The 27,683-nt window shown below is 45.5% G+C and overlaps 2 protein-coding genes across 3 annotated transcripts in view; both read left to right on the top strand.

The window, feature by feature from the left end:
* Nucleotides 1-25,453, top strand: part of LOC132591764 (glycine N-acyltransferase-like protein 3) — a 28,584-nt gene extending 3,131 nt beyond the window's left edge. Inside the window, exons 1-5 of one of the 2 annotated variants that reach the window (XM_060272091.2) lie at nt 16,492-16,569; nt 18,445-18,552; nt 19,834-19,960; nt 24,283-24,403; nt 24,947-25,453. In XM_060272091.2, the coding sequence (XP_060128074.1) occupies nt 16,492-16,569; nt 18,445-18,552; nt 19,834-19,960; nt 24,283-24,403; nt 24,947-25,349 (837 nt within the window). In that variant the 3' untranslated portion in view covers nt 25,350-25,453. Of the gene's footprint in view, nt 1-16,491; nt 16,570-18,444; nt 18,553-19,833; nt 19,961-24,282; nt 24,404-24,946 lie in introns of those variants that run through there. The other variant, XR_015948526.1, reaches the window with a different exon arrangement.
* LOC118082019 (glycine N-acyltransferase-like protein 3) lies at nt 1,374-12,194 on the top strand. Its single transcript, XM_088663822.1, has 5 exons — nt 1,374-1,451; nt 1,576-1,683; nt 1,915-2,041; nt 2,608-2,728; nt 11,647-12,194. Exons 1-5 carry the CDS (start codon nt 1,374-1,376, stop codon nt 12,065-12,067), a joined length of 855 nt encoding a protein of 284 aa, XP_088519948.1. The 3' UTR covers nt 12,068-12,194.
* Nucleotides 25,454-27,683: the final 2,230 nt, after the last annotated feature.

Genomic DNA, 27,683 nt, shown 5'->3' with positions numbered 1-27,683 from the left:
AGGCCTGCTTCCATCCCTAGGTGATATTTAAATCATAGTTTAATTTTAACTGTGGTTTAAAGTTATATATGAACCAGGTCACTGTGTACTCTGGATCGACATATCAGAATTTGGCACCAAGAAAGAAGTTATATATATATATATCCATGGCGAATAACTTGGGGTGCATTTTCTTGGATTCTTACTGAAACAGATTGAAAGGGACAGGGCCGTCTTAAGCATATCTGGTGCCCTGGCGCGAAGATCTCTCCAGCGCCACCCCCTCCGCCCCGCTTCCCAGCGCGGCTGTCTGGCGGGTGCGGGCCACCCAGCCTTGGCGTAGGGCCGGCCCTGGAAAGGAAGCTTTTACCCCACTGGAGAGGTTGGGCATCCTGACTTTTACATGTTGTCAGAGTTCATCCCATTACCACATTGCTGTGAAATGAGAAAGGGTCCCTGGTGAATGAATACCTAGCTGTCCTGCTCTGAACTTGAAGCAAAATAAATCTGTGTAAGGCTGAGAAGACTTGGCCAAGTGTAAGTAGGGGCGTACCTAGGCATTGGTTAGGGATTGGCTCTGGGGTGTCTGTCAAAATCACGCCCCTTGACTCTGGCCTGGAGGGGTGGAGCGCCCAGCAGGGTGGCTTCAAGCAAAAGCATGTTGCAGCCAAATTTCCTTCTCTGTTGAGACACTGGGAAAAAGGCCAAGGCACCAGCCTGTTAATGGCTTATTGCTTCAGAATAATAATAATTAAAAAAATGCTTAAGTGGATAAATTGTCTCAGCAAGGAGGGCATTCCATATCATGGCAGTAGCCCTGTGATAGGAGGCTGCTACCTTCTTCTCAAAGGCAGACGTGCCCCTTCAGGTAAGCACTGCAGCTGTCATTGTGGACCTCTGAAGGGGACAATCTGATCTCCCTAAATAAGTGGGACTCAAATCTTCTTGCCTACCAATTCAGCACTGCCTCAGTGCTAGAAAAATGAGGAAATGGTATGACTCATAGCTGCCAAGTTATCCCTTTTTTGAGGGAAATTCCCTTATGCTGAATAGGCTTCCTCGTGAGAAAAGGGAAAACTTGGCAGCTATGGTCTGACTAGCTGCAAAGGGGAGTAGGGGACTGTCTGAATGAGGGGCAGCCAGTGTCAATCTCCTCAGCCGGAATAGCAATCAACTCCATATATCCCTGATCTACAGACATAATTAGTGATGTAATTTGAGTACTAGAGATTTCATGACAAATGGCAAGTCATTCTGATTGTGGATTGTCCGGATGCACTGAGTGTAAGGGTCTGATGCGTGTCTTTCTGTGCTTCTTCCCCTTCAAGTGCTTCCTTCCCACCCACGTTATCTTTCCTGGGACCTGACATAGCCACCAGCCCCTTTGGCCAGCCATGCAGATCCTGACCTGCCCCTCCAAGTTGAGGTTGCTTGAGACTGTGCTACAACGTCACCTGCCCCAGGCTCTTCCGGTAATTCTCGCTCCTCTACTGCCATACCCTTTCCCCATCAATTTTATAAATGGCATTTCCTACCATTTTCTCATGGAGCAGCATGGATTTTTGCCCTAGGTAACTCCCCTCCTTTCCTTGGCAGGCCTACGGAGCTGTGATGCACATCAACCGTAGAAATCAAGCTCAGCACGAAGTGGTGGTGGACTCTTGGCCGGAGTTTAAAGTTGTCCTTACCCGCCCATGTAAGGAGGTATAGTAAGAATTCTCCCATAATCCGTCACCTGAATTTGTGAGAGAAAGCCCAAGAGACGGTAGCTTCTGAGGCTGGAAAGCCATTGGAGACACACTCCGTGGGGGTGCTGGGCCTGTTCCTGCCTCCTTTGCCTTTCTCTTGCTCCTGCTCTCCGTCGTTAATAAGACCCAACCAACCCCTGCTGCCTGCATCCTGTCAATAGCTAAATGACTGTGCCACGTTCTGCAGGTGGTGAAAGACAAGCAGGATTACTACGCCAACCTTCATACTGCTTTCTACTTGGATGTAGACGCCTGGCGAACACTGTTGGAAAATGCAGATGCCATTGACTGGGGAAAGGCCTTTCAACTTCAAGGTAAAGCTCCACATGCTTTACCTATTCCATTCCTGGAATAGCAAAGCTAGGTTCCTGGTAAGGGGATGAGCCATTAAGAGGTACAAAGGAAGTGGTTCTGTGTGAGATGGAAAATGGGTGGGTAGTTCGAAGAGTAAAGGCTGAATTGAGAGGAGAGAGTTGCAGTGATCTGACCTAGAGGCACATTAGCAAGCTGGGAATAGAGAAAGAGAGCAATGTTTGATTTCTGTTGGAATACCTTTAGAAGGCTGTGACCATGGGGGAAGCAAGTCCCTCTTGGGGTGTTAATACTGTGAACCACCCCCCCCCTATCAGCTCAGGTTGTATATATGTGTAAATAAACCACAGGCCACAGAGACACCACAGTCTCTGCTGTATCTCATTCCAAAGGAAACACCAACCCTGGGAAAGCACCTGGAACCCCTGGAATCTCGCACCACTCAGAGATTGGGGTGGCACACAACACTATAATCATACGACAGGAAAAAGGTGCAGACACAGAGCTTTAGAAAATATAATTCCTCACTCTTGCCCCCAGGTTGACATCTCATTTTCATTGTGTGCAGGGCTCCAAGATGGCGTATATGAAGCTGCCAAAGATATTGCAGAGTCCAGACGTGTCAATCTTAAGCCATACTTCTACCAGACATCACTGCATCCTGACCCATCTGCCTACTGTCAGAGCCGGTTAGTGAGTGTACTCTCACCTCTGGGGTATCTAATTGATGGGAGTCTGTTGACTGGAGAGGGGGAGAAATTAAATTTAGTTCCCATTTAAAGGCAAGCTTATTTAACTTGCACTTTCCTTAAATACAACTATCCTTTGAAATTTAGTTGAGAGAGGAGCTCCCTACCCCTTTACCATCTCACACCAAGCCTCTTAATCCTTTGTTCTCTTAATGGCCCATCACCCAGGTGATCACGTCAGCACAGGAAGCTAGCCTGACTTATATTTTAACAGTTCCTGGGTCCAGGGGTAAGGAGGGCATCAGTTCTCCCCTGCAACTCTTAACAATTTGTTGTTGTTGTTGTTTATCGTTTAGTCGTGTCTGACTCTTCGTTACCCCATGGACCAGAGCATGCCAGGCGCTCCTGTCTTCCACTGCCTCCCGCAGTTTTGTCAAATTCATGTTGGTAGTTTCGAGAACATTGTCCAACCATCTCATCCTCTGTCGTCCCCTTCTCCTTGTGCCCTCCATCTTTCCCAACGTCAGGGTCTTTTCCAGGGAGTCTTCTCTTCTCACAAGGTGGCCAAATTTCTGGAGCCTCAGCTTCAGGATCTGTCCTTCCAGTGAGCAGTGAGCACTCAGGGGCTGATTTCCTTAAGAATGGATAGGTTTGATCTTCTTGCAGTCCATGGGACTCTCAAGAGTCTCCTACAGCACCATAATTCAAAAGCACCCATTCTTTGGCAATCAGCCTTCTTTATGGTCCAGCTCTCACTTCCATACATCACTACTGGGAAAACCAAAGCTTCTCTGCTTTTTAAGATGCTGTCTAGGTTTTAGCTTTTCTCCCAAGAAGCAGGCGTCTTTTAACTGTGTGACTGCTGCCACCATCTGCAATGATCATGGAGCCCAAGAAGGTAAAATCTGTCACTGCCTCCATTTCTTCCCCTTCTATTTGCCATGATGTGATGGGACCAGTGGCTATAATCTTAGTTTTTTTGATGCTGAACTTCAGACCATATTTTGCACTCTCCTCTTTCACCCTCATTAAGAGGTTCTTTAATTCCTCCTCACTCTCTGCAATCAAAGCTCTGTCATCTGCATATCTGAGGTTGTTGATATTTCTTCCGGCAATCTTAATTCTGGTTTGGGATTCATCCAGTCCAGCTTTTCACATGATGTATTCTTCATATAAGCTAAATAAGCAGGGAGACAATATACAACCTTGTCGTACTCCTTTTTTTTTTTTTAACATACTTTTTATTAATTTTACAAAATACAAAAAAAAACAAAAAAACGGTACATACTTAAACCCCTTTTCCACCTCCTTCCTACCCACCCACATGGGTCCTCCCCTGCCACAGAAGTATCCCATGTTTGTGAACAGTCAGAAATGGTCCATTTTATGCTTGGATTTCTGTCCTCCTCCCCCTCCCCTGACCCCAAAGCCCCCCCCTGCCACCAGGGAGCTCCAGCAAACCAGGGCAGTACGCAGGAGGACATCCATCCAACCATCTATTGTTATACCAAAAAAAGAGAAAAATAGAAATAGGAAAAAAAGGGGAAAAAGAAAGGGCGAAGAAAAAAAAGAAAAAGAAAAAAACAATACAAAACAGAAAAAATTTTCTTGCATTCATAGTTGAAAAACCATATTTTATGGGCTTCCCCTCCCCCCCTTCCCCGGTTTTCATCCCTTTTTTATCATCTGCAACAGTTTCTTACTTTATAAAAATACACCTTTGTATCTTATACAACTTATAAATCAATTGTTAACATTTTCATCTAATATTCAAATCACTGAAAATTCAAACTCCCATTTTCTCTTCCCGTGCCTAATTTTTTTTTTCTCCCTCTATAAGCCTCCATATTTTCACATTTTCCAAAATCCATTCACTTTTAAAACTATAACTATTCTCAATTTAACCTTACATCCCCGATTACCGGCTCCACCCCCCCCAATCCAGCAAATTCCAAAATCAGCAGACCAGTTATAAACCTGTTAATCCATCCTTATAATCACAACATCACTTTCCCTTCACCCCACCCCCTGTTTACAGTCTCTTGCCATCCAGGTCACCATACAGGACCCCTGAATTTCTTCTCTTCTCTGCATATTTTTTCCTTCTTCCCTGTGGGCGTTCTGGAGTTCCAATAATACCAATCGTGCCCCCCTCAAAGGCAGGGCACTCCATCCAACTTTTTGTAGAGTAGAGTCATCATTTTTTTCATGGTGTGTTTCATTTTGTGTTGAATCATCACAGTCCTCATCTTCATCTTTTCCTTCCCCATCATTGTCATTCTCACATTGCTCTTTTTCAGTGTCAAAAGCTTCATCTCCTAGAAAATCATATTCCGCCATCACCTCCTGAAATTTCTGCTGTAACTCCTGTCGTCGTGTCTCCTCTTGACATAACTCTATTCTTGTTTCCCACATTAAGGTCAAAACAGACCGCTGGAACTCAGGGGAACACTTTTTTGTTGACATATTTCAGTCCTGCCAAGGTCAAAACTTATCACGTGGGGTGGAATATGATCACAGTTTATTTTCTCGACTCCATTTTAACAAGCTGGCTGCATTCTTCAAGTCTTGTTAACAATAAAGTTCGAACTCACATTTCACAAGCACTTAAGCCAAAAAAGAAATTCCACAAAGTCCAGAAATACAAAGTGAAGTAAAAATTGACTTATAAATCCTGATCAACTCACTGGATTGCCTGGGCTGCCGGCTCCCGAGGGAAAGAAAGGTTTTTCTTAGGCTTTACCTCATTGCTGCAGGGCAGTCATAAACCACAGTCTCTCTCCCCTTTTCACCCTGCATCAAAGGGGATATTCTCTTTGATGCCTTTGAGGGATCCTTTTGAATTACAAATCTTCTGTTTATGGCTTCGGGTTTCTATTTACTGTCTCTTTGTTGCCGTGGGGGGGGGGGTGGCTTCCTCTTTTCTCCCCTCTCTCCCAGACCAAATTGTTTTATAATCCAAATCGTGAGGTTACTTACAGTCTTTTCCAATCGTTTTATTTTCGGAAGAATCCAGCGCTCTCCGCCTTCGGCTTGAAGCTTCTCCCTGCTAGAATAACGTTGCCGCTCAAAATGGCCCCCGCGACTTCTACCCTCCTCGCTCCGGAGCTCTTATTAGAGCTAACCGAAGAGTTGGGGAGTCCGGATTGGGTCTGTGCCGAGCAAATTGCCCTCGGGACGCCCTTCCCGAGGTTCTAAGGGGCGCAGCGTTGCTCTCGCTGCCCTCCCCACTCCTAGCAGAGACGGGCCGTCTCGGAGACGAGACGAAACCCCGCCGATCGACGCTGGCGCTGAACCCGGAAGCCCCTTGTCGTACTCCTTTCCCAATTTTGAACCAATCAGTTGTTCCATATCCAGTTCTAACTGTAGCTTCTTGTCCCACATAGAGATTTCTCAGGAGACAGATGAGGTGATCAGGCACTCCCATTTCTTTAAGAACTTGCCATAGTTTGCTGTGGTCGACACAGTCAAAGGCTTTTGCATAGTCAATGAAGCAGAAGTAGACGTTTTTCTGGAACTCTCTAGCTTTCTCCATAATCCAGCGCATGTTTGCTATTTGGTCTCTGGTTCCTCTGCCCTTTCGAAATCCAGCTTGCACTTCTGGGAGTTCTCGGTCCACATACTGCTTAAGCCTACCTTGTAGAATTTTAAGCATAACCTTGCTAGCATGTGAAATGAGCGCAATTATGTGGTAGTTGGAGCATTCTTTGTTACTGTCCTTCTTTGCGATTAGGAGGTAGACTGATCTTCTCCAATCCTCCGGCCACTGCTGAGTTTTCCAAACTTGCTGGCATATTGAGTGTAGCAGCTTAACAGCATCAATATTTTAAAAAGTTCAGCTGGAATGTCATCACTTCCACTGGCCTTGTTATTAGCAGTGCTTTCTACGGCCCATTTGACTTCACTCTCCAGGATGTCTGACTCAAGGTCAGCAACCACACTCTCTGGGGTATCTGGGACATCCCTATCTTTCTGGTATAATTCCTCTGTGTATTCTTGCCAACTCTTCTTGATGTCTTCTGCTTCTGTTAGGTCCTTACCACTTTTGTACTTTATCATGGTAATCTTTGCACAAAATGTTCCTTTCATATCTCGAATTTTCTTGAACAGATCTCTGTTTTTCCCATTCTATTGCTATCCTCTATTTCTTTGCACTGCTCGTTTAACAAGGCCCTCTTGTCTCTCCTTGCTATTTTTTTTGAAATCTACATTCAATTTCCTGTATCTTTCACTATCTCCCTCACATTTTGCTTGCCTTCTCTCCCCCGCTATTTGTAAGGCCTCATTGGACAGCCACTTTGCTTTCTTGCATTTCCTTTTCATTGGGATGGTTTTCATTGCTGCTTCCTGTATAATGTTACGAGCCTCCATCCATTGTTCTTCAGGCACTCTGTCCACCAAATCTAAATCCTTAAACCTGTTCCTCTCTTCCACTGCGTATTAATAAGGGATTTGATTTAGATTGTGTCTTTCTGGCCCAGTGGTTTTTCCTACTTCTTCAGTTTAAGCTGGAATTTTGCTATAAGAAGCTGATGATCTGAGCCAACAGTCAGCTCCAGGTCTTGTTTTTGCTGACTGTATAGAGCTTCTCCATTTTTGGCTGCAGAGAATATAATCAATCTGATTTCGATGCTGCCCATCTGGTGATGTCCATGTGTAGAGTCGTCTCTTGTGTTGTTGGAAAGGAGTGTTTGTGGTGACCAGCTTGTACTCTTGACAGAACTCTATTAGCCTTTCCCCTGCTTCGTTTTGAACTTCAAGGCGAAACTTGCCAGTTGTTCCTTTTATCTCTTGACTCCCTACTTTAGCATTCCAATCCCCTATAATGAGAAGAACATCCTTCTTTGGTGTCATTTCTAGAAGGTGTTGTAAGACTTCATAGAATTGGTCAATTTCAGTTTCTTCAGCACCAGGAGTTGGTGCATAAACTTGGATTACTGTGATGTTAAAAGGTCTGCCTTGGGTTTGCATCGAGATCATTCTATCATTTTTGAGATTGCATCCCATTACAGCTTTTGCCACTCTTTTGTTGACTATGAGGGCCACTCCATTTCTTCTATGGGAGTCTTGCCCACAGTAGTAGCTTTGATGATCATCCAAACTGATTTTGTCCATTCCCTTCTATTTTGGTTCACTGATGCCCAGGATGTCAATATTTATTCTTGTCATCTCATTTTTGACCACATCCAGCTTAACCTGGTTCATGGATCTTACATTCCAGGTTCCTATGCAATATTTTTCTTTACAGCATTGGACTTTCCTTTCACTTCCAGGCATATCCGCAACTGAGTGTCCTTTTGGCTTTGTCCCAGTCACTTCTTCAGCTCCGAATCTACTTGTACTTGTCCTCTGCTCTTCCTCAGTAGCATGTTGGACACCTTCTGACCTGAGAGGCTCATCTTCCAGCGTCATAATTTTTATATGCCTGTTGTTCTTGTTCATAGAGTTTTCTTGGCAGGGATACTGGAGTGGCTTGCCGGTTCCTGCTCCAGGTGGATCACGTTTAGTCAAAACCCTCCACTATGACCTGTCCATCTTGGGTGGCTTGCAAGGCATAGCTCATAGCATCTTTGAGTTACATATTCAAGGCCCTTCGCCACAACAATATCATTACATATTACCGTATATTCCGGCATATAAGACGACCCCTAACCTTTCCAGTTAAAATACAGAGTTTGGGATATACTCGCCGTATAAGAAATATGACCTGGCATATAAGACGACACCCGACTGTTGAGAAGATTTTCCTGGGTTAAAAAATAGTCTTATACGCAGGAATATACAATATTTGTGGACTGAAAATAACACCAGCAAATATGCAGTATTCATTGGGCTGTTTTCTGTTCTGGAAAAGGGCTGACTAGGTGAACATCAGCAAATTCTGCTTCTATTTTCATCAGAATTCTCAGACATTCCTCCTCATAATCAGTAAGCAGTGAATTGTAACCCAGCACAAAGTTCCACATGCTGATTGCTACGTCCTGGATTACTCCCACCCACAAAACAGGAGGAGACACAGTCACTTCCTGAGCTTTCTCTTTTTTTTAAAAAAATAATTTTTATTAATTTTTTACAATAATTCACATACATAAATCTATCCATAATTGTCCGAACATAATTCTCTTCGCAACATAAAAGAAGAAAAAAAATCGAAAAAAGACATTAAAAATAAAAACAAAAACAAAATAAAACACGCTAAATCAAACACTAACACCAAAAATTTTAAACCTTATCATTTTTCCTAAACATTATCCCATGGGCTTCCCCAGATTGATTTTCATTTGCCAAATCACCTTTAACAGTTTAAATTTTTACTATTCACAAACTGTTCCAATCTCGTTAAACTTATATTTATCTATTTAGCCATTTAATCAAATTATCTATTAATTTTTATATTTATTTATCTCCTTCCATTCCCTCCTTCCCCCCGCACCCCAGAACTCTCCCTGCCACTGAGAGTTTCCAGAATGCGGAAGACAAGCAGGGGATGGTTCTTTTCCAGCTGGATCCCCCCGCCCCCGTCCCCCCCATTCCAGAAGCCCCCCTGCCACCAAGGGATCCCAGAACGGAGACGACTCACAGGGGCGGGTGAAGCACCCAGCTATCCCTTCCAATTCAATTTTCTAGAAGCTATACTAATATTCCCATTTCTAATCTAAAATACACTTTAGCCTTCACTGTCCTCTACTTCTCCCTTGCCTGAAATTTTTCTCCAAGAACACTCATACATTTATAAATTCCCAAACTTATTTTCTTATTCCATTTTATATCTTTTCTTTCTAACGTAGACTCTTCCCCCCCTGTTCACAGCATATCCCTTCTCGATTCAGCAAGCTCCAAAGTCCACAAACCAGTTTCAAAACCATTTTGACCAGCCTTTAAACATAACATCCTTTCCCTTCACCCCACTCCCTTTCTGCAATGTTTTACATGCCCAAATTTTCCATTCCCTCCCTGTTGCCCTTTTCTTATTTGAATGTTCCGTTCATTGTGATTAATCTTCTCCAACAGTCTTTGTTCCTTATGGGAATTCTGAAGTCCAAACATAATTTGTGCTCTCCCTTCTATGGGGGCACTGTTTCTCTGATACGCTTGATTGAAGACTTTTTCCTCTTTCTTCTCATGGCAAACTTCCTCCTTACACGAAAGTTGACATACTTCTTGTTCTTCATCGATTTCTTCTTTGATCTCTTCATCCGACATTTTTTCCCCCTTGTCTCCTTGGAGAAGTTGTTTCATCTCTCCTAATTGCAAATTGTCTTTATATGTTCCAATTCTAAGTTCCCATAAGAGTCTCAAAGTTCTTTCCTTGAATCCAGCTGCATACTCGCATGTTGACAATTTTTATACTCCTCTCAAGGACACAGTGTTGTTCCAAAGCACAGGAAGTGGTTACATTTCTTCATTCCATCGCCATTTTCTAAACTGGTTACAATATATCCTCAAGTTAAAAAAAAGAATCAGTTACTTATTTCCAAATTGTAATTATCTGGAGGGAGTTTTCGTAGATGATTCTTGCAGTTCAACTTATCAACATTATTTCAACTCTCCCTCCTTTCACAAGTCTCGCTGTGTCCGTCCAGGCTGCTGATTCCAGTGGCAAGAAGAGGCTTTTCTCTCCTCTGTTGCCAAAATTGCAGGGATTTTAATAAATTACACACTTCTCCCCTTAGCCCTGCCACAAAAGGGGAGTTCAGTCCAGTTCTTGCAGATACATGAACACAACAAATCCAATTTTATCCTGGCAACGGGTATTTTCTTAACTGCTTCTTGCGGCAATCATTAGAAGGAGGTCGGCTTCCGTTTTTAGAACCTCTCTTCCATAAGCAAATTTCCTTAATTTTTAATTCCAAAAAGTCCAGTTACTCACAGTCCGATCTATTGCTGAATTTTCTTAGAAGAATTGACCGCCTCCACCTTCCAGTCACGCAGCTTCGCGCTCTCAGAGTAGCAATCTAAGTCTGTCCGCCGCGGTTCATCTCCTCGCTCTTGGGGGCTTAAACAAAGCCGATCCGGGGAAGAGAGAGCCCGCAAATGGCACCGCCAGACAAAATCTGTCCCCAAAAAGCTCGATTTGGGGCTTTTTAGGGGGGGTTGTTTCGCTGGAACGATGCCCTCCACCTCTGAAGTGCCAAGGTCTGCTCCACTGAACGGACACCCGACCGATCAAGATGGCGCGGCCAACCAGAAGCCCCACTTCCTGAGCTTTCTCTTGCAACTTCCTGTTCCTTTATTCTGGTTGATGGTGACGAAATACTTTTTAAGCCTAAGGGGTGCTTTCAGTCTGCTCAACCGCCATCACTGTCACGCAGCAGTAAATTAATCAAAGCAGAGTCTTCTTTATAAACAGAATAAAACTTTACTGAAGAATATATATTTGTTCAGAAACAGCATAGTTAAAGAGCATACACAGAGTGCTCATAGCTATCTGACTCTTCACAGAGGCACAGTCTTAGTTACTAGAGTCCTGGAGCCACTCAGTCTGCCTTAGCTTTACATGGCAACCACAGCAGCACTGTTCCACAGACTACACCATACACAATCCATTCGGCTCTCTGACTGAGGCCCAAAGAGAGGCTGGCTACTTTTACAGCAAGAATGAGTCATCACCCAAGATGAGTCACGAGTCATAGTGACTTAGCAGTTTGCTGTTAACAGTTAGCAGTTAGCAGGCTTAGGCTTGAATGATTTTGTAGGCCTTGTAGGCCTTACTGCTTCTTCTGCTCTCAAGAACAGGCATCCCCAACCTGCGGTCCTCCAGATGTTTTGGCCTACAACTCCCATGATCCCTAGCCAACAAGACCAGTGGTCAGGGATGATGGAAATTGCAGTCCAAAACATCTGGAGGTCCGAAGGTTGGGGATGCCTGCTCAAGAACGTTTGTCTCATGACAATCACTGCCTCTCTTTGTGTTTCAGGTACGAAAGTGGCCTCTTCTACTTGGGCAGCCTCAACTCCTCTCATTCATCTCTGCTCAATGAGAACTGGAGTGTTGGGCGCAATGAATGGAGCCTGCGCTATCTGGACAGCCTGATCCGCAACTTCCCAAGTGCTTGCCTCCTGGACAAAGAAGGCCAGCTGGTTTCCTGGTGCCTTAGTGATCCAATGGGTTGTTTGACACATGGCTACACCCTCCCTCAGTACCGAGGACAACGCTGTGTGGCAGCTGTGACAAGGGCAACAGCTGTGAAGTTGCACGCATGTGGGTTCCCCCTGTATGGTGGGGTTTTGGCAGACAATCTGCCTAGCAAACAGGCATTGAAGCGTCAAGGATTCCACATCTTGCCCTTGACAAAGTATGCGCTTTTCTTTACACCAAGCCTCCAGCCCACAAGATAGCACACCGCAACCTTTTGCTCCCAGAAATGTGCACATCACTTCAGTCTTAGCATCATGGCCAGATTTAGTGACCTGTTCTGGACATATTTAAAATTAAAATGAAATACATAGCAAAGCAGCTATTGCGGCTACTTTTCATTCCCGATAAGAACTAAGGATAAAGGTAGTCCTGATGGATATTCAGTTAGTCTAAGTCACATTTCCCCTTCTGTCTCTTTTAAGTCAATCTTAAGTGTCTTTTAAGTCTCTTTGAGTCAACCCAACTCATATTCTGTACCATAGAATGTCAGGCAGAGCCCAACACCTTGAACACAAATATCTCTTGTTTGGATGCCATCACCATCTAAGCATACCTACAGAGGCACCTTTAAGCAGGGCTCGTCATATTTATCTCTCCCACAGAGGTGCCCAATTTCACCAAGCACATACAATGTGTTTGAGACAGATATATATCAGTCACGCAAATGCTGGTTGAGTTGCCTGTCACCCCCTGCCCAATACTGCCGATATTATTATTTACTAAAGCACTACATCCATTTAATCATTCATTCACTTGCCTCACGTAAAGAGGGTAAATCCCTTGTAAAGCATTGTAACATTACTACCGTAGGGGGATCTTTTATTTGGAGAATCGGCCGATTATTCTGTATCATCCAGATCACATCCCACTGGGCCTGCGGCTGCAACCCAACAAGCAATTTTGTGGAGTTAATGAACCATTCAGCATCACATATACACGACACCACCATCCCTTGCTCCCCGAAGCAAAGCACCCCTTAGACAGACCAAGCTGGACAAGACACACACAGTGGGTGGGTGTTCAGTTTGATTTCTCATTCCTAATCTGCTTTTATCAACAAGAAGACCACAACTGAGTAGCTGAAAGCATGGTGGAGCATCAGCAGCTTGTACCGGTATAAGACCGTGTTTTTTGTCTATCTTGAGCACTGAGCTGTTACACCTTCTTGCACCTCTGTTAAATAAATCCCTACTTTCAGGCTGTGTACACACACCAACATTTAAAGCATATTCACACATACCAAGAATCCTGGGAACTGTAGTTTACCCACTGCAAATTTTGCTCAATATATTGTTGTGCATAGCATACAACTTTTGAGCAGAGTAATAAAATACAAAGTTGATCGGAAGACAGAAGAATGCATAGCTTTGCAAACTGCTGTGCATAAACAACAGTTTAAATTGCCAAATATGTTTTGTCCGGTTCTTCATCAGTGGCAAATACTGATAAATCAATGTAGAGTACACAGTGAACTTGTTCACACATAACTTTAAACCATAGTTATGGTTCCTAAGAATGGAAGCAGACCTGGGTAACAGCTTTCAGAGATAACGAAGCCTTCTATTGGCTTGTCACTACTGGGGAAGGTTAACCCCCCCCCCCCAAACACACGTTAGCTGCAACCTATTGAAAATTTCCTCCATGCTGCTAGGCTTGAAAAAAGTGTTCTATTGGTTGCAGTAGAAGGTGTGAGGATTTTAAGATCCTGTGCCAGAGTTTGGAATTTGTGTTTCAAACCTGAGTAGGGGTTGTGGGTCAAATTTTGGTTCATTTAGAAAGCTTGCCTTAGGGGTACAGCAGGAGTTCACTTCTACAGATAAATGTAGTGACTGTTTCACGGAACAACACTTACATACAGCATACAGGTATTATTTTTATGTTACCCTAAATTGGAAATTATTATTATTATTTACTGAATTTGTTAGTCACTTTATCTTATGCTGGGCAACCCAAAGCAACTTACAAAGAAAAGAACAAGAGTGAGAACTAGTGCTTTAATGAAAAATTATACTGCAATTTTTTTTACCATTCTCCATTAATGATAAAAGAAATTGCATTCAAAAGTTGCAAAAAAGAGAAAAAAATCAAAGAAATCCTCATGGGTTGGATGCTTCTTTTTTTCTCCAATTGTTCTTTCCAGTTAGTTTACTCTCTGTAGACCTATCCTAATAAATATAATAATTCTCTCATTATTCCCCTTTACCTCATTTTAAAATTTATCCCTCCAGAAATTGGAAGATCAATAAAGATATCTAGTTTAATTATGCTTCACATAGAAACTAGAACATAAGAGCCTGCTGGATCGGGTCAATCAAGTCCAGCATCATGTTCTCACCATGGCCAACCAGATTATTTATATACATTTACCAAACAAAATATCTAAGATAATTTTCTATGTCATTCTATGTCAATATGTAAGTACAAGTCCATCCAATTTATCCAAAGATATTTCCTCAGAAAATGTCTATGATAGAGAAATAATTCATTAGATGTCTGCAGGATCTAAGACCAAAAGACAGCCCAACGTTGCAATTTGCTGGTTATTTCATACCGTATTTTCGTGCCATAAGGCGCACCTGACCATAAGGCGCACCTAGATTTTAGAGGGAAAAAAAAAAATCTGAATAAGAATAAGGAAGGAAGGGGTGAGAGAGTGTGAAAGAAAGAGGGAGAAGGAAGGAAGGGGTGGGAGAGAGAGAAAGAGAGAAAGAAAGGCAGAGGCGGCAGGGCAGGCACAAGAGCCGCAGGCACAGCACTGCGTCTCCCCCAACCACAGCTCCTCTGCCGGCTCTTGCCAGTGACAGAGGCAGCAGAGGGACAAACGCCCCGAAAGGGCTTCGTCCCTCTGCCGCCTCTCGCTGGGGCAGGCTGTTGCGAGAGTAAACTGCGCTGCACCTCTGCCAACGGCGGCTATCAAGGAGCCATTTCGGGGCGCTGATCCCGCCGCCACCGCCTCTCGCAGGGGCAACTGTGGCTACCACCCTGCTCCGCGGGGGGTGGGGGGGAGCAGCCGGTAAGCGGCTCTCGGTCTGCTGGCTTTATAGCGAGCCAGAAGAAGGGACCTCCTCCTGGCTCACTGTAAAGCCAACGGACCAAGAGCCGCTTAAACGCTGTGCACGGCTCTCGCATCGCTCCATAAGACGCACAGAGTTTTCCCTTGCTTTTTAATAGGGGGAAAGTGTGTCTCATGGAGAGAAAAATACAGTAATTATTTGGTGTATCCCTAATATTCCTCAAACCTAGTACAAGTACATATTTTCCCTGGCTAGCTTGAAGTAGATTTCTACAAAATTTGACATATTCTTAGAGTGTCAGTATCAGATTTACTTTCCAATACTTTATGGAAACCATTCTAGATGCCAATTCTAGCTGATGGAAGCGAAATGTATCTTTATAGGAGATGCAAGTTGTTGGAAGTTTTGCAGCCATGGAGAGGAAACCCGCTTACTTCAGTCCCAGCCCCTATCAAGACCCTCCCCAATGGTTCACTAATTGTAATTGACAACAGACTCATTTAAATAATCCCCGTAGTTCTGCTAGACTTGTTACAGAATGATTAACAGAATTGAATTGAACCCTCTTCTGAGTCCAACCTTCATACCCACACACAAGCATGCTAATACCCGAGATCAGTTTTACGAATCATTTGAACAGCATGACAGGGACTGTCAGTAAATCAGATATTGCTCAGGAGATCATTAACTGTTTACAGTGGACCCTCCGGTTATGAATTTAATTCGTTTCGGGGGTCTGAGCGCACCCCGAAAAATCTGTAACCAGGTGTGCTGCTTCTGTGGACGCATGCGGTGCGATAGTGTTTCTGTGTACAAATTTCTGCGCAAATGGCGAAACTCGGAAGAATACACTTCTGGTCCGCTTTCGTAACCCGAAGATTACGTATTCAGAGCGGTACATAACCTGAGGGTCCACTGTCGTTTAAACTGTCATTCTTCTTTAGTTGGGACTTTGCTTTCTTTCCATCTCCTCCATTATTTCCTTCAACTCATCCTGGTGGAAGAAGCTGCAGCTAGCACTTCTCTCCCAGCCTTTTGAAGCAAACCCACCTCATTCTTATTCAGGAATACAGCCAATTCTTCTGTATCACTGGGATGCAACCTCACAAGGCCTGTGGCTAATATCCAATGAATGATTCTGTTAACAGTTCACTCACTCTAGTACAAAATTAAATAAATTCCCCCTCCTAATCAAAACAGTCCCTAAAGTTACCAAGCTGGAAAGAGGACTCCAACTGCAAAGGTCCGAGTTGCTGTTTTGGACAGCAGGTGAGAAAGTATGAGAGCATCTTGTCAGTAGTTCGCAAGAGGTTTTCAGAATTGAGCTGGAAGGAAGGCGAGGGCTTTCCTGTTATAGTTAGAAGCTCAGGGTGAGCTGTGCCATCTCACACTGGTGTGCAGACATAGGGGTTAAATAAGTAATAATAAAACTAATTTTGTTATTTGTACCCGGCCCATTCTGACTGGGTTGCCCCAGCCACTTCAATGACATAGAAGACTTCTCAGTTTGGGGATTCTGGTGAGCAACAAAGAACTGATCTCTCTCCCAGGTGTTTATCACAGGCATTGTTTCTGCTGGTACCAGCCCATCCGCTTTCACCTCCCAAGCTATGTTGATCCTATCCTGTGCTTCCAAGTTGCAGTTGCTGGAGAGGCTGCTGAAGAGAAACCTCCCTCAGACAGTTGCGGTAATCTTGAGCTTTGTAATCTGGTTTAAGAGCTACCGTGTTTCCCCTTTTTTAAGACACCGTCTTATAACTTTTTTTCCTCAAAAAACCACATGGTGTCTTATTTTCAGGGGATGCCTTATTTTTATTATGTTTTTATGGTACCTATGTTCCGGGCAGCGGGGCGGCAGGCCTCCTCGGCATGGCCAGGAAGAGGCCAGGCCGCTAGCTCGGTGCTCCGCCCAGTGATGCCTTTGTCTTGGTTTTTTAAATCTTTCTCCCATCCCCCCCCTGCCAACCACTCCAAGGTTCCTGCTGCTTTATTTGGGGGGGGGGTGTTTCACGAAATAAACGCATGAGGATGAGCAGGGCTGAGGGATCCCGCCCGGCCTTAGACAGGCCACCCGCGCGCCTTCCACCCACCTGCCTCCGGGGAATGCAGGGCCCGGGCAAGGCAGCACCGAGAGCCCCCACGGCCGCCGGGAGACGTGACGCGGGCGCCACCCGCACAGCCATCACCCTCGTCACCACGTCCCTTTCATGCCTCTTGCTCAAAGCGAGGCGCGGCATTCACTGCGCTTGGAAGGAGCCGCGTGCCCATGGCTCATGCAGCAAGGGCCCTCCCGACTCCTTCCCAGGCGCCCTTTCTCCTCCTCCTTGCCGGTTCTGGGCGGTGGGGTGGCAGGCAGGCAGAGGCCAGGCCGCTGGCTCAGCGCTCCGCAAGGCGCTGCTAGGCGCTCCGAGCTCTCGGCGCGTCAGAGCGCTCTGCTCTGCAGCCGCCGGTTCCGGGCGCTGGGGAGGCAGGCCTCCTCGCCGGGCGCTCCGGCGGCGCAGAAGGGGCCAGCAGCGCTCCCGCCGCCGCCTGTTGCCCCGGTCGCGCGAAAGGGGCCAGCAGCGCTCCCGCCACCGCTCTGCCTTGGGCCATGCAGCCCATGACGCTCCGGCGGCGCGGAAGGGGCCAGCAGCGCTCCCGCCACCGCTCTGCCTTGGGCCATGCAGCCCACGACGCGCCAGCAGCGCTCCCGCCGCCGCCTGTTGTCCCGGCGGCGCGGAAGGGGCCAGCAGCGCTCCCGCTGCCGCCCGTCACTCCAGCCATGCAGAAGCGTCCGCGGGCCTTCCGCCGCTGCTCAGCCTTGGGCCATGCAGCCCCCAGGGGCGAGCAGCAGCAACAGCAGCAACAGGACAGCGCTGCTGCTGGGTCCCGCTGCCTCAAGGCGAGCGGCGCTGCTGCGTGGAGATATGGCTTATTTTCGGGGGGTGTTTAATATTGCACAAATGCTTTGAAAGCCTGCTATGGCTTACTTTCTGACTACGTATTAAAAAAGGGGAAACACGGTAGGAATGGGGGCAGGTTCCTGTCAACATCTCTTTATCTTTCCAAAACTCCACGTTTTGAATTTAGAACACCATTACATGTTACATTTTTAGGTGCATGCTTTAAGTTTTTAAGTTCAACAAGCAGGTGCTTGAAAATGTGTGAATCATGTTGATACGCTCAGCAGAGAGCTAGGATTCGTGAGAAATATGTGTAGTATGTGAAATGGCCCTCTGGGTTCCTGGATTTTGTTAATCATCTGGTAAACAGGGAGTCCTCAGTCAAGGAATACTATTCAAGGGCTAGGCACTAACAGTGGGGATTCCTGCAGCAGATCAAAATCTGAATTAGGGGCCACACCACCGATTCTCTCCTCAAACATTTGTCTCAGGCTTTCAGCTGCAACACCAAGGGAAATTGACAGATTCTCCTGTCCCTAGTGCTCACTCAGATCAGGACTCCCCACTCAAGGCATGCCTGACTCACCACACCACTAATTCTCTCCCCACACCCCACACATTTCTCCCAGGCTGCCTCCTTCAACTGCAGCACCAACTCTGACATCCTATGACTCTTGACAGGTCTGTGGTGCAGTCGTGAATATAAACCGCGGGAACCCAGTGGGCCATGAGGTGATTGTGGATTCTTGGCCGGATTTCAAAGCGGTCCTGACTCGTCCAGGGACAGAGGTAGTAGCCTTTGGGGATTTTGTGGGAGGTGCTTTGTGGGATGTCAGCTGGAAATGCTGCGTGATCTTTGCTGGGACTTCCTCTGAGCCAAGCTCAAACTGAAAGGGGATATTGGCTTTTGTTTAGGAGGGCACGTTTGGCATCCGAGCAGGGGTCATTCCATATCAAATCAACGCCAAAAGCAAGGGTTTCGTCACCCACTGTCTCGGATTCTGATGAAACTTGGTGTACACCCTTCCCTTATGGTTGAAAGAAACTCCCTTAATTTTTTTCCCTCTATCTCAAACGGTTTTAATTTTATAAGTTTTTCTAGTGTTGAAGTGGTTTTGATCAAGTGTGTTTGATCTGCGAAAATCCATTGTGAAAATTCAATGGGGTCACTTCCTGATAGCCAATTTTCATAACTTCAAATTCAAATATCCCCAAATTAAAACAAGTAGGCATTTTACTTTTGGGGGGGAAAACTTATAATAACCAATATTATATTCATTTTTATGATGAACAACTTTGTTTCATTAATTTTTTCTATTACAGCTATGGATTGTAGGAAAGTTGTACCCAGTAGCCATTTCTTCCCTATGATGTCCAAAAAGTATAAAATTTTCATTACAGGGAATAAAAAAACCCGTAAATTTCATTATTTGTTGAGAAAGAGCATGTCTTTGCAATAATTTTCAACATCAAAAACTTTGCGTTCCATCATGTCCACATGCTGAAAATTGAGGTTTTCTAAACCTAGTTTTTCCACCAAAAAAATTACATTTATAAATTTTTTTAAGGCATTTATAAAATCTTTTGAGTGCTTGTGTATTTTTTCCTGAAATCCTCTTATTGAGCTCTGTGTAAAATTTGAAAGAGTTCTGATCATTGGTTATGGAGGGAAAAAATAAAATGTACATGTAACCGAGGGTCTCAAGAGGGACAGACAACGCAGATTTCATGAAATTTTGAAGTGCTATAAAATCAAAACCATTTGAGATAGAGGGGGGAAATTTAAGGGGCTTTATTTCAACCATAAGGGAAGGGTGCACACCAAGTTTCATAAAAATCCGAGACGGTGGGTGACATGACTGTGTTGACATGACGTAGAATGAGCAGCAGGTGAAAGTTCACCCATCATTTCATCTCAACATCAGGAAAAGCTTTATCTGATCAAGTGTCAGGAGGCAGTTAAAAGCACAGGAATTTTACCAGAATAAAGTTGTCAACCTAAGAAGAACTGGTTAGAGAAGGGGATGGCAGGAAAGCTATCCTAATAAGTTCCATGTCTCTCTCTTTTAGGCCGATACAGACGATGCAGATTTGTATAAAAACATATATGCAGCCTATTACTGGGATCTTGATGTGTACCGGAGACTGTTGCTGGACACAGATGCCATCAACTGGAAGCAAACCTTTCGTCTCTATGGTAGAAGGCAGTTCTTTCTAAGGGAAAAGTTATGAGATGAGAGAGTTCCCTCCCTTGAAAATAACATTACTGTAAGTAATGTAAACTGTGGTGGCTGGTTCTCATTGGAACTGGTCGGGCGGAAGGCAGGGAGACCAACATAGGTGGATCCAGAACCCATAATAGGCAGCATTTGCCTTCTACGAGAGGCAAAGCTGAGACTAAGGAGGAGGAAGCTGATAGAAGTTGTCCGTCCCCGTCCCCCCCCACACACACATTGGATGAAAGTAAAAAGCCGGTGGGAGGAGCTGGCTGTGGGCAGATAGCGCTTGGTGAAGCAGGCCCCATTCACCCTAAAAGACCAGCCTCCAAAGTGCAGGACCATCACAGCCATCAGGCAGAGTGAGGCAGTGGATGCCGGAAGGTGGTACCCTCGCTTGCCCCAGTGCTGATTTCCAGTGAGATGTTGCCAAAATTGCACGAGATCTTGTGGAGTGAGATCTCAACCCCAATCAGCATGCTCTCACCCAAATTCAGTACGGTGGTGCCTCGGGTTACGTAGACCTCAGGTTACATACGCTTCAGGTTACAGACTCCTCTAAGCCAGAAATAGTACCTCGGGTTAAGAACTTGCTTCAGGATGAGAACAGAAATTGTGCTCCGGCGGCTTAGCGGCAGCGGGAGGCCCCATTAGCTAAAGTGGTGCTTCGGGTTAAAAACAGTTTCAGGTTAAGAACAGACCTCCGGAATGAATTAAGTTCTTAACCCAAGGTACCACTGTGCCAATACCTGTGACACTTCTGTCAGTGGGTCGTGGTGGCAGTGGCAAGGTGGCACTTCCGGTTTGACCTCAGATGGCAAAACGAGATGTGATGCCCCTGATAAAGTGTCTCATACACTTAAGTGCTATTGAGAAATGAAGTCAAAAAGTGGAAGCCCATTGAGAAGGAGGGAGGGACTCAAAAGGAACATGAAGGGAATAAAGAAAGCAGAGGTTAAAGGTTTGGGAAGAGAGAGGCATTTTCACATGCTACTTCAACATTTGCAAGGAAAGAGCAATGTGAATACTGAGAGGCCATGATGGTTTCCGGAGGAAATGTGAAGCAAGAGAGAGAAAAGCTGGAGCTGTGAAATCAAAGAGCACATGGAGATTTAGCCAGGAGGTGAAGAATATCAGTGAGTGGAAATGAGAGGAAGGCAAAGGAAGAAAAGAGAAAGAGCTAAAGAGTGAAAATACTTTATGTGATCACTTTAACCAAAAGGAAGTCACCGGAGTGTAACCAAAGGGAAGTGTAGGTAAACCAAAATATGGGAGGAAACCACACAGGCAGCTGAATTAAGAATAGAAGGCAAAAAAGAAAGAAGAGAACTGCAATAGTCAAGCATAGAAAAAATAAGATAATAAACTTGGGATAGCTCAGTTGGTAGAGCATGAGACTCTTAATCTCAGGGCCACGAGTTCAAAGTCCCACGTTGGGCAAGAGATCCCTGCATTGCAGGCAGTTGGACTAGATTACCTATGTGGTCCTTTCTAACTGTCTCTTCGCACATTGGCTGTGAATTTTTAAATGGCAAATAAAAGGTAGCTAAGCAGCGTGGTAACATTTGAATATATATTTTATTTTATTTCTAGGGCTGTACCCTGGATTAGACTGAAGCCAACTCAATCCACAATTATCATGTGCTCATTATGGCTATTCCCATCCCTTTTCATCATATCTATCCCACATACAGACTGCAGGATGGGGAAATGGTCAGAATTTCTTGCTCTCTGTTGTTCAGGACCGCAGAGGCAGAGAGGGTGTATCTACACCTTAGGCCCAAACTAGGCACAAATAGCATCACATGGCAACACGAGAATGGGCCTTCTTTGTAGTGGCTTCCTGTCTATGGAATGCTATCCCCAGGGAAGTTCGCCTGGTGCCATCATTATACACCTTTAGGCACAAGACAAAAACGTTCCTTTTTAACCAGGGCTTTGGTTGATCTTATTGACATCCAACACCCTTTTAGAATGTGGCTTTTTTTGGGGGGGGGTTACTGGGTTACTGCTTTGGGTTTGATTTTTTATGTTGTGGTCTTGTTGTGAACCGCCCTGAGACCTCCGGGTATAGGGTGGTTTATAAGTTGAATTGATGATGATGATGATGATGATTATAATTTATTATTTATACCCCACCCATCTGGCTGGGTTTCCCCAGCCACTCTGGGCGGCTTCCAACAGAAATATTAAAATACACTAATTTCCTGAAGATTAAGCTTCCCTAAACAGGGCTGCCTTCAGATTCCTCTAAAAGTCTAGCAGTTTTTTCTTTTTGACATCTGGTGGGAGGGTGTTCCACAGGGCGGGTGCCACTACCGAAAAGGCCCTCTGCCTGGTTCCCTGTAACTTGGCTTCTCGCAGCGAGGGAACCGCCCGAAGGCCCTCGGCACTGGACCTCCTTCAGGTATACTGGACCAAGGCTGTTTAGGGCTTTAAAGGTCAGCACCAACACTTTGAATTGTGCTCGGAAACGTACTGGGAGCCAATGCAGGTCTTTCAAGACTGGTGTTATGTGGTCTCGGTGGCTGCTCCCAGCCACCAGTCTAGCTGCTGCATTCTGGATTAATTGTAGTTTCTGGGTCACCTTCAAAGGTAGCCCCACGTAGAGCGCATTGCAGTAGTCCAAGCGAGAGATAACTAGAGCATGCACCACTCTGGCGAGACAGTCCGCAGGCAGGTAGGGTCTCAGCCTGCGTACCAGATGGAGCTGATAAACAGCTGCCCTGGATACAGAATTAATCTGCGCCTCCATAGACAGCTGTGAGTCCAAAATGACTCCCAGGCTGCGCACCTGGTCCTTCAGGGGCACAGTTACCCCATTCAGGACCAGGGAGTCCCCCACACCTGCCCGCCTCCTGTCCCCCACAAACAGTACTTCTGTCTTGTCAGGATTCAACCTCAATCTGTTAGCCGCCATCCAACCTCCAACCTCCTCCAGACATTCCCACGGGACCTTCACCGCCTTCACTGGTTGTGATTTGAAAGAGAGGTAGAGCTGGGTACCATCCGCATACTGATGAACACCCAGCCCAAACCCCCTGATGATCTCTCCCAGTGGCTGCATGTAGATGTTAAAAAGCATGGGGGAGAGGACAGAACCCTGAGGCACCCCACAAGTGAGAGCCCAAGGGTCTGAGCACTCATCCCCCACCACCACTTTCTGAACACGTCCCAGGAGGAAGGAGCGGAACCACTGTATGACAGTGCCCCCAGCTCCCAACCCCTCTAGACAGTCCAGAAGGATGTTATGGTCGATGGTGTCAAAAGCTGCGGAGAGATCCAGCAGAACCAGGAAACAGCTCTCACCTTTGTCCCTAACACGCCGGAGATCATCGACCAGTGCGACCAAGGCAGATTCAGTCCCATGATGAGGCTGAATCCCGACTGGAAGGGATCCAAATGGTCCGCTTCTTCCAGGTGTGCCTGGAGTTGTTCAGTACCCACTCGCTCAATCACCTTGCCCAAGAATGGAAGATTTGAGACTGGGCGATAGTTGGCCATATTGGCCGCATCTAAAGATGTTTTTTAAGAAGCAGTTTAATAACCACCTCTTTCAGCAGGTGTGGGAAGGCTCCCTCACAGAGAGAAGCATTCACCACCCTGCAAAGTCCATCACCCAGCCCTTCCCGGCTAGCTTTTATAAGCCAGGATGGGCAAGGATCAAGGAGACAGGTGGTTGGTTTCACTTGTCCAAGCAGCCTGTCCACATCCTCGGAGGTAACAGATTGAAACTGATCCCACACAATTTGACTAGGCAGGACTCTAGCACTCCCTCGGCCCTGCTCCCACGGTGGAGTCTACCTCTTCCCGAATCTGAGCGACTTTATCTGCAAAAAACTTTGCAAAATCATTGCAGGAGATCATGTGGCCCGTGGTGGGCCCCGATGGAGCAGGTGGTTCCGCTAAATTGCGAACCACCTGAAAGAGTCTCCTGCTGCTGTTTTCTGCAGATGCAATAGAGGCGGTGAAGAAAGTCTTCTTTGCCGTCGCTACCGCCACTTGGTAGGCTCGACACTGAGCTCTAACCCGTGTCCGGTCAGCTTCAGAATGAGTTATCCGCCACCGGTGCTCTAACCGTCTCAGCGATTGTTTCATTGCCCTCAGATCCATGGAAAACCACGGATTATTATTATACGAAGGGCTTTCAAAATGTCAATATCAGGTGTCAAAATGGAAGATGGGGAGGGGACTTTAACATTTTGCCTCCTACTGTGGTCCTGATGCACTGAACAACTTCTTGTCCTATTCTCAAAACACACACACAATTCTCTTGGTTGTTGAATATTGTACTATTCTACAGGGAACCAGAATGGGATCTATGACGTCTCTAAAGATGCTGCTGCTGCCAAGAAAATTCATCTGACTGCAATTCCCCACTTCACCTACCTGAACCCTAATCCAGATAAAATGCCTCAGCGCCAGTAAGTCTCCAACTTGCTCCCCCCCCTTTCTTCCTTTCTGCTTGAGGCACTGGTTAACCTGTGGGGCTTCCAGTTGGAGAATCTCCATAGCCAAAATACTATGGTCAGACCTTGCATTCACTCTTTCCAAGTCTGCCTTCTCCTGGCTGGCACAGCAAAGCACCGAAGGTGGCACTACAAGTTTCCTAAAGATGTTTTGTCTATTAATGGCTATGCTGACACCATAAAGCAACCCATGTGTGCAAAAGCAAACTGGTTTCCTGCTTGAGACTTACTGAGGTTGCTGGACAGCGTTAACATGTGTTGGACTAGATCAGGCATCCCCAAACTGTGGCCCTCCAGATGTTTTGGCCTACAACTCCCATGATCCCTAGCTAAGAGGACCAGTGGTCAGGAATGATGGGAATTGTAGACCAAAACATCTGGAGAGCTGAAGTTTGGGGATGCCTGGACTAGATGAACCTTTGATCTGAGCCAAAAAGGTGGTTCCTGTGTTCTTCCAACATCGCTGACTATATTGTTCTTGCCTGTCTTTTCTTGCAGGCTAGATCCCGGCTTCACAATTTCCACCTTGAAAAGCTCCCATGTTGACATCCTAAATGAAACATGGCCCCATGGGGGCAATGAACAAAGCCGACGGTTCCTGGACAACATGGTGAAGTGCTTCCCCAGTACCTGCATCCTGGACAGCAATGGTCATCCTATCAGCTGGAGCATCACAGATCCTCTTGGTGCACAAATACATGGCTACACCCTTCCATCCCACCGCCGAAGGGGCTACTTAGCTATAGTGTTGAGGGCATGGGCCATGCAAAGCTATGTGGCAGGGTGCCCTGTATATGGCCATACTGCCTTGAATAATGTCCAAGTGCAAAATTGGATGGCATATATGGGCTCCCATAGATTATCTGAATTGTGTCATATCTGCATACATTCTTCAGCTTAGTAAAGGGAGGAGGAGACAGTCCCAGAGTATCTCCTCTCTTTGGCTTCAGTAGCTCTCTGAATGAAAGAGAAACAAACCCATCACTCCCCCAATCCTGGAGTTTCCTGTCCCTCTCTTATACATATTGGTTTTTTTTTTAAAAAAAATCATATTTAAGGTACATAAGGTACCTTAAGCCATATATCTAGAATGGTCAACCAGCCAAGCAATGGTCTAAGATTATAATAGTGAAATACTAGCATTTCCAATACTTTTTTGGGGGGGAGGGGGAGGGTGTGATATTGGTTTGTGTGTTTGTTTGTTTATTCTTGATTTTATTATGTATTTTGTGTTTTTATATTGTATTTTTATGTTGTGAGCCACCCTGAGATCTACAGATGAAGGGCGGGGTATACAAATTTAATAAAGAATACATAAATAAATACCATCAGGCCAACCAAAATATCACAATATATTGCGCATGCTTTTGAGTTCTCCCAAAAGTCACGGGTTGGAAATGGTGGCCAATCTTTTTTTGGGACCATGGGCATATTTGCAAACCTGATAAACTGTCATTTACAACCGCTCACATTTGCACTGCAGCCACACACTCACTCTAAACCCTACCCACCTGCTGTCCTACCAGCAATTACTCTTGAAAAAGGCATTTTCCGTTTTTAAAAACATAATACCAGGGGTGCTTTTTGTGGAGAGCGCACCAGCAGAAGAGTTAACCTTTCATCTTCCTACAATTTCCAGGATGATCATCCCACAACAGTTACATTGGAGCCAGTATAATGCTTTGTTTCCAAATCTAGTTGTAACTGAAGAGGGGCAATTTTGGAAATTGCACCTGGAGAGGGAGTAGTTAAACCTTTCTTCATCAGCTATGTCCCCCATCACCTCTTCCCAAGCTTATTCACCTTCTACTATAGAAGGCTTTCTCATCTCTAAAATGGAAGAACTGGTTGTTACTCATGTCTGCTCCCATCCATAAAGGTAAAGGTAAAGGGACCCCTGACCATTAGGTCCAGTCATGACCGACTCTAGGGTTGTGGTGCTCATCTCACGTTATTGGCAGAGGGAGCTGACGTACAGCTTCCAGGTCATGTGGCCAGCATGACAAAGCCGCTTCTGGTGAACCAGAGCAACGCACATCCCTTTAATGTTCCATCCTTAGGTGAACATTAAATCATAGTTTAGTTTTAACTGTGGTTTAAAGTTATGTGTGAACCAGCTCACTGTGTACTCTGGATCGACTTATCAAAATTTGGCATTGGAGTGTGTTTTCTTTGATTCTTACTTAAATAAATTGAAAGGGAGGTTTTACCCCACTGGAAGGTTGGGGATCCTGACTTTTGTATGTTGTCAGAGTTCATCCCATTACCACATTGCTGTGAAATGAGAAAGGGTCCCTGGTGAATGAATACCTAGCTGTCCTGCTCTGAACTTGAAGCAAAATAAATCTGTGCAAGGTTGAGAAGACTTGGCCAAGTGTAAGTAGGGGCGTACCTAGGCATTGGTTAGGTTGGCCCCCGCTCCGGGGGTGTGTGTCAAAATCACACCCCTCCACTCTTGCTTGGAGGGGTGGAGCGTCCAGCAGGGTGACTTGAAGCAAAAGCATGTTGCAGTCAAATTTCCTTCTCTGCTGAGAAACTGGGAAAAAGGCCAAGGCACCAGTCTGTTAATGGCTTATTGCTTCAGAATAATAAAAATAAAAATGCTTAAGTGGATAAATTGTCTCAGCAAGGATGACATTCCATATCATGCCAGTAGCCCTGTGATAGGAGGCTGCTACCTTCTTCTCAAAGGCAGACGTGCCCCTTCAGGTAAGCACTGCAGCTGTCATTGTGGACCTCTGAAGGGGACAATCTGATCTCCCTAAATAAGTGGGACTCAAATCTTCTTGCCTACCAATTCAGCACTGCCTCAGTGCTAGAAAAATGAGGAAATGGTATGACTCATAGCTGCCAAGTTATCCCTTTTTTGAGGGAAATTCCCTTATGCTGAATAGGCTTCCTCGTGAGAAAAGGGAAAACTTGGCAGCTATGGTCTGACTAGCTGCAAAGGGGAGTAGGGGACTGTCTGAATGAGGGGCAGCCAGTGTCAATCTCCTCAGCCGGAATAGCAATCAACTCCATATATCCCTGATCTACAGACATAATTAGTGATGTAATTTGAGTACTAGAGATTTCATGACAAATGGCAAGTCATTCTGATTGTGGATTGTCCGGATGCACTGAGTGTAAGGGTCTGATGCGTGTCTTTCTGTGCTTCTTCCCCTTCAAGTGCTTCCTTCCCACCCACGTTATCTTTCCTGGGACCTGACATAGCCACCAGCCTGTTTGGCCAGCC

The sequence above is a fragment of the Zootoca vivipara genome, chromosome 1, assembly GCF_965207765.1.
Source record: "Zootoca vivipara chromosome 1, rZooViv2.hap1.1, whole genome shotgun sequence".
NCBI classification, from domain to species: domain Eukaryota; kingdom Metazoa; phylum Chordata; class Lepidosauria; order Squamata; family Lacertidae; genus Zootoca; species Zootoca vivipara.
Note: the sequence above shows the minus strand (reverse complement) of the source record. Positions and strands in the feature narration are given on the sequence as shown.

Coding starts and splice junctions, on each gene's coding strand:
- LOC118082019 (XM_088663822.1), top strand. CDS start 1,374: ATGCAGATCCTGACCTGCCCCTCCAAGTTGAGGTTGCTTGAGACTGTG. Junction 1,684..1,914: donor TTACCCGCCCATGTAAGGAG/GTATAGTAAGAA, acceptor CACGTTCTGCAG/GTGGTGAAAGACAAGCAGGA. Junction 2,729..11,646: donor TCTGCCTACTGTCAGAGCCG/GTTAGTGAGTGT, acceptor TTTGTGTTTCAG/GTACGAAAGTGGCCTCTTCT.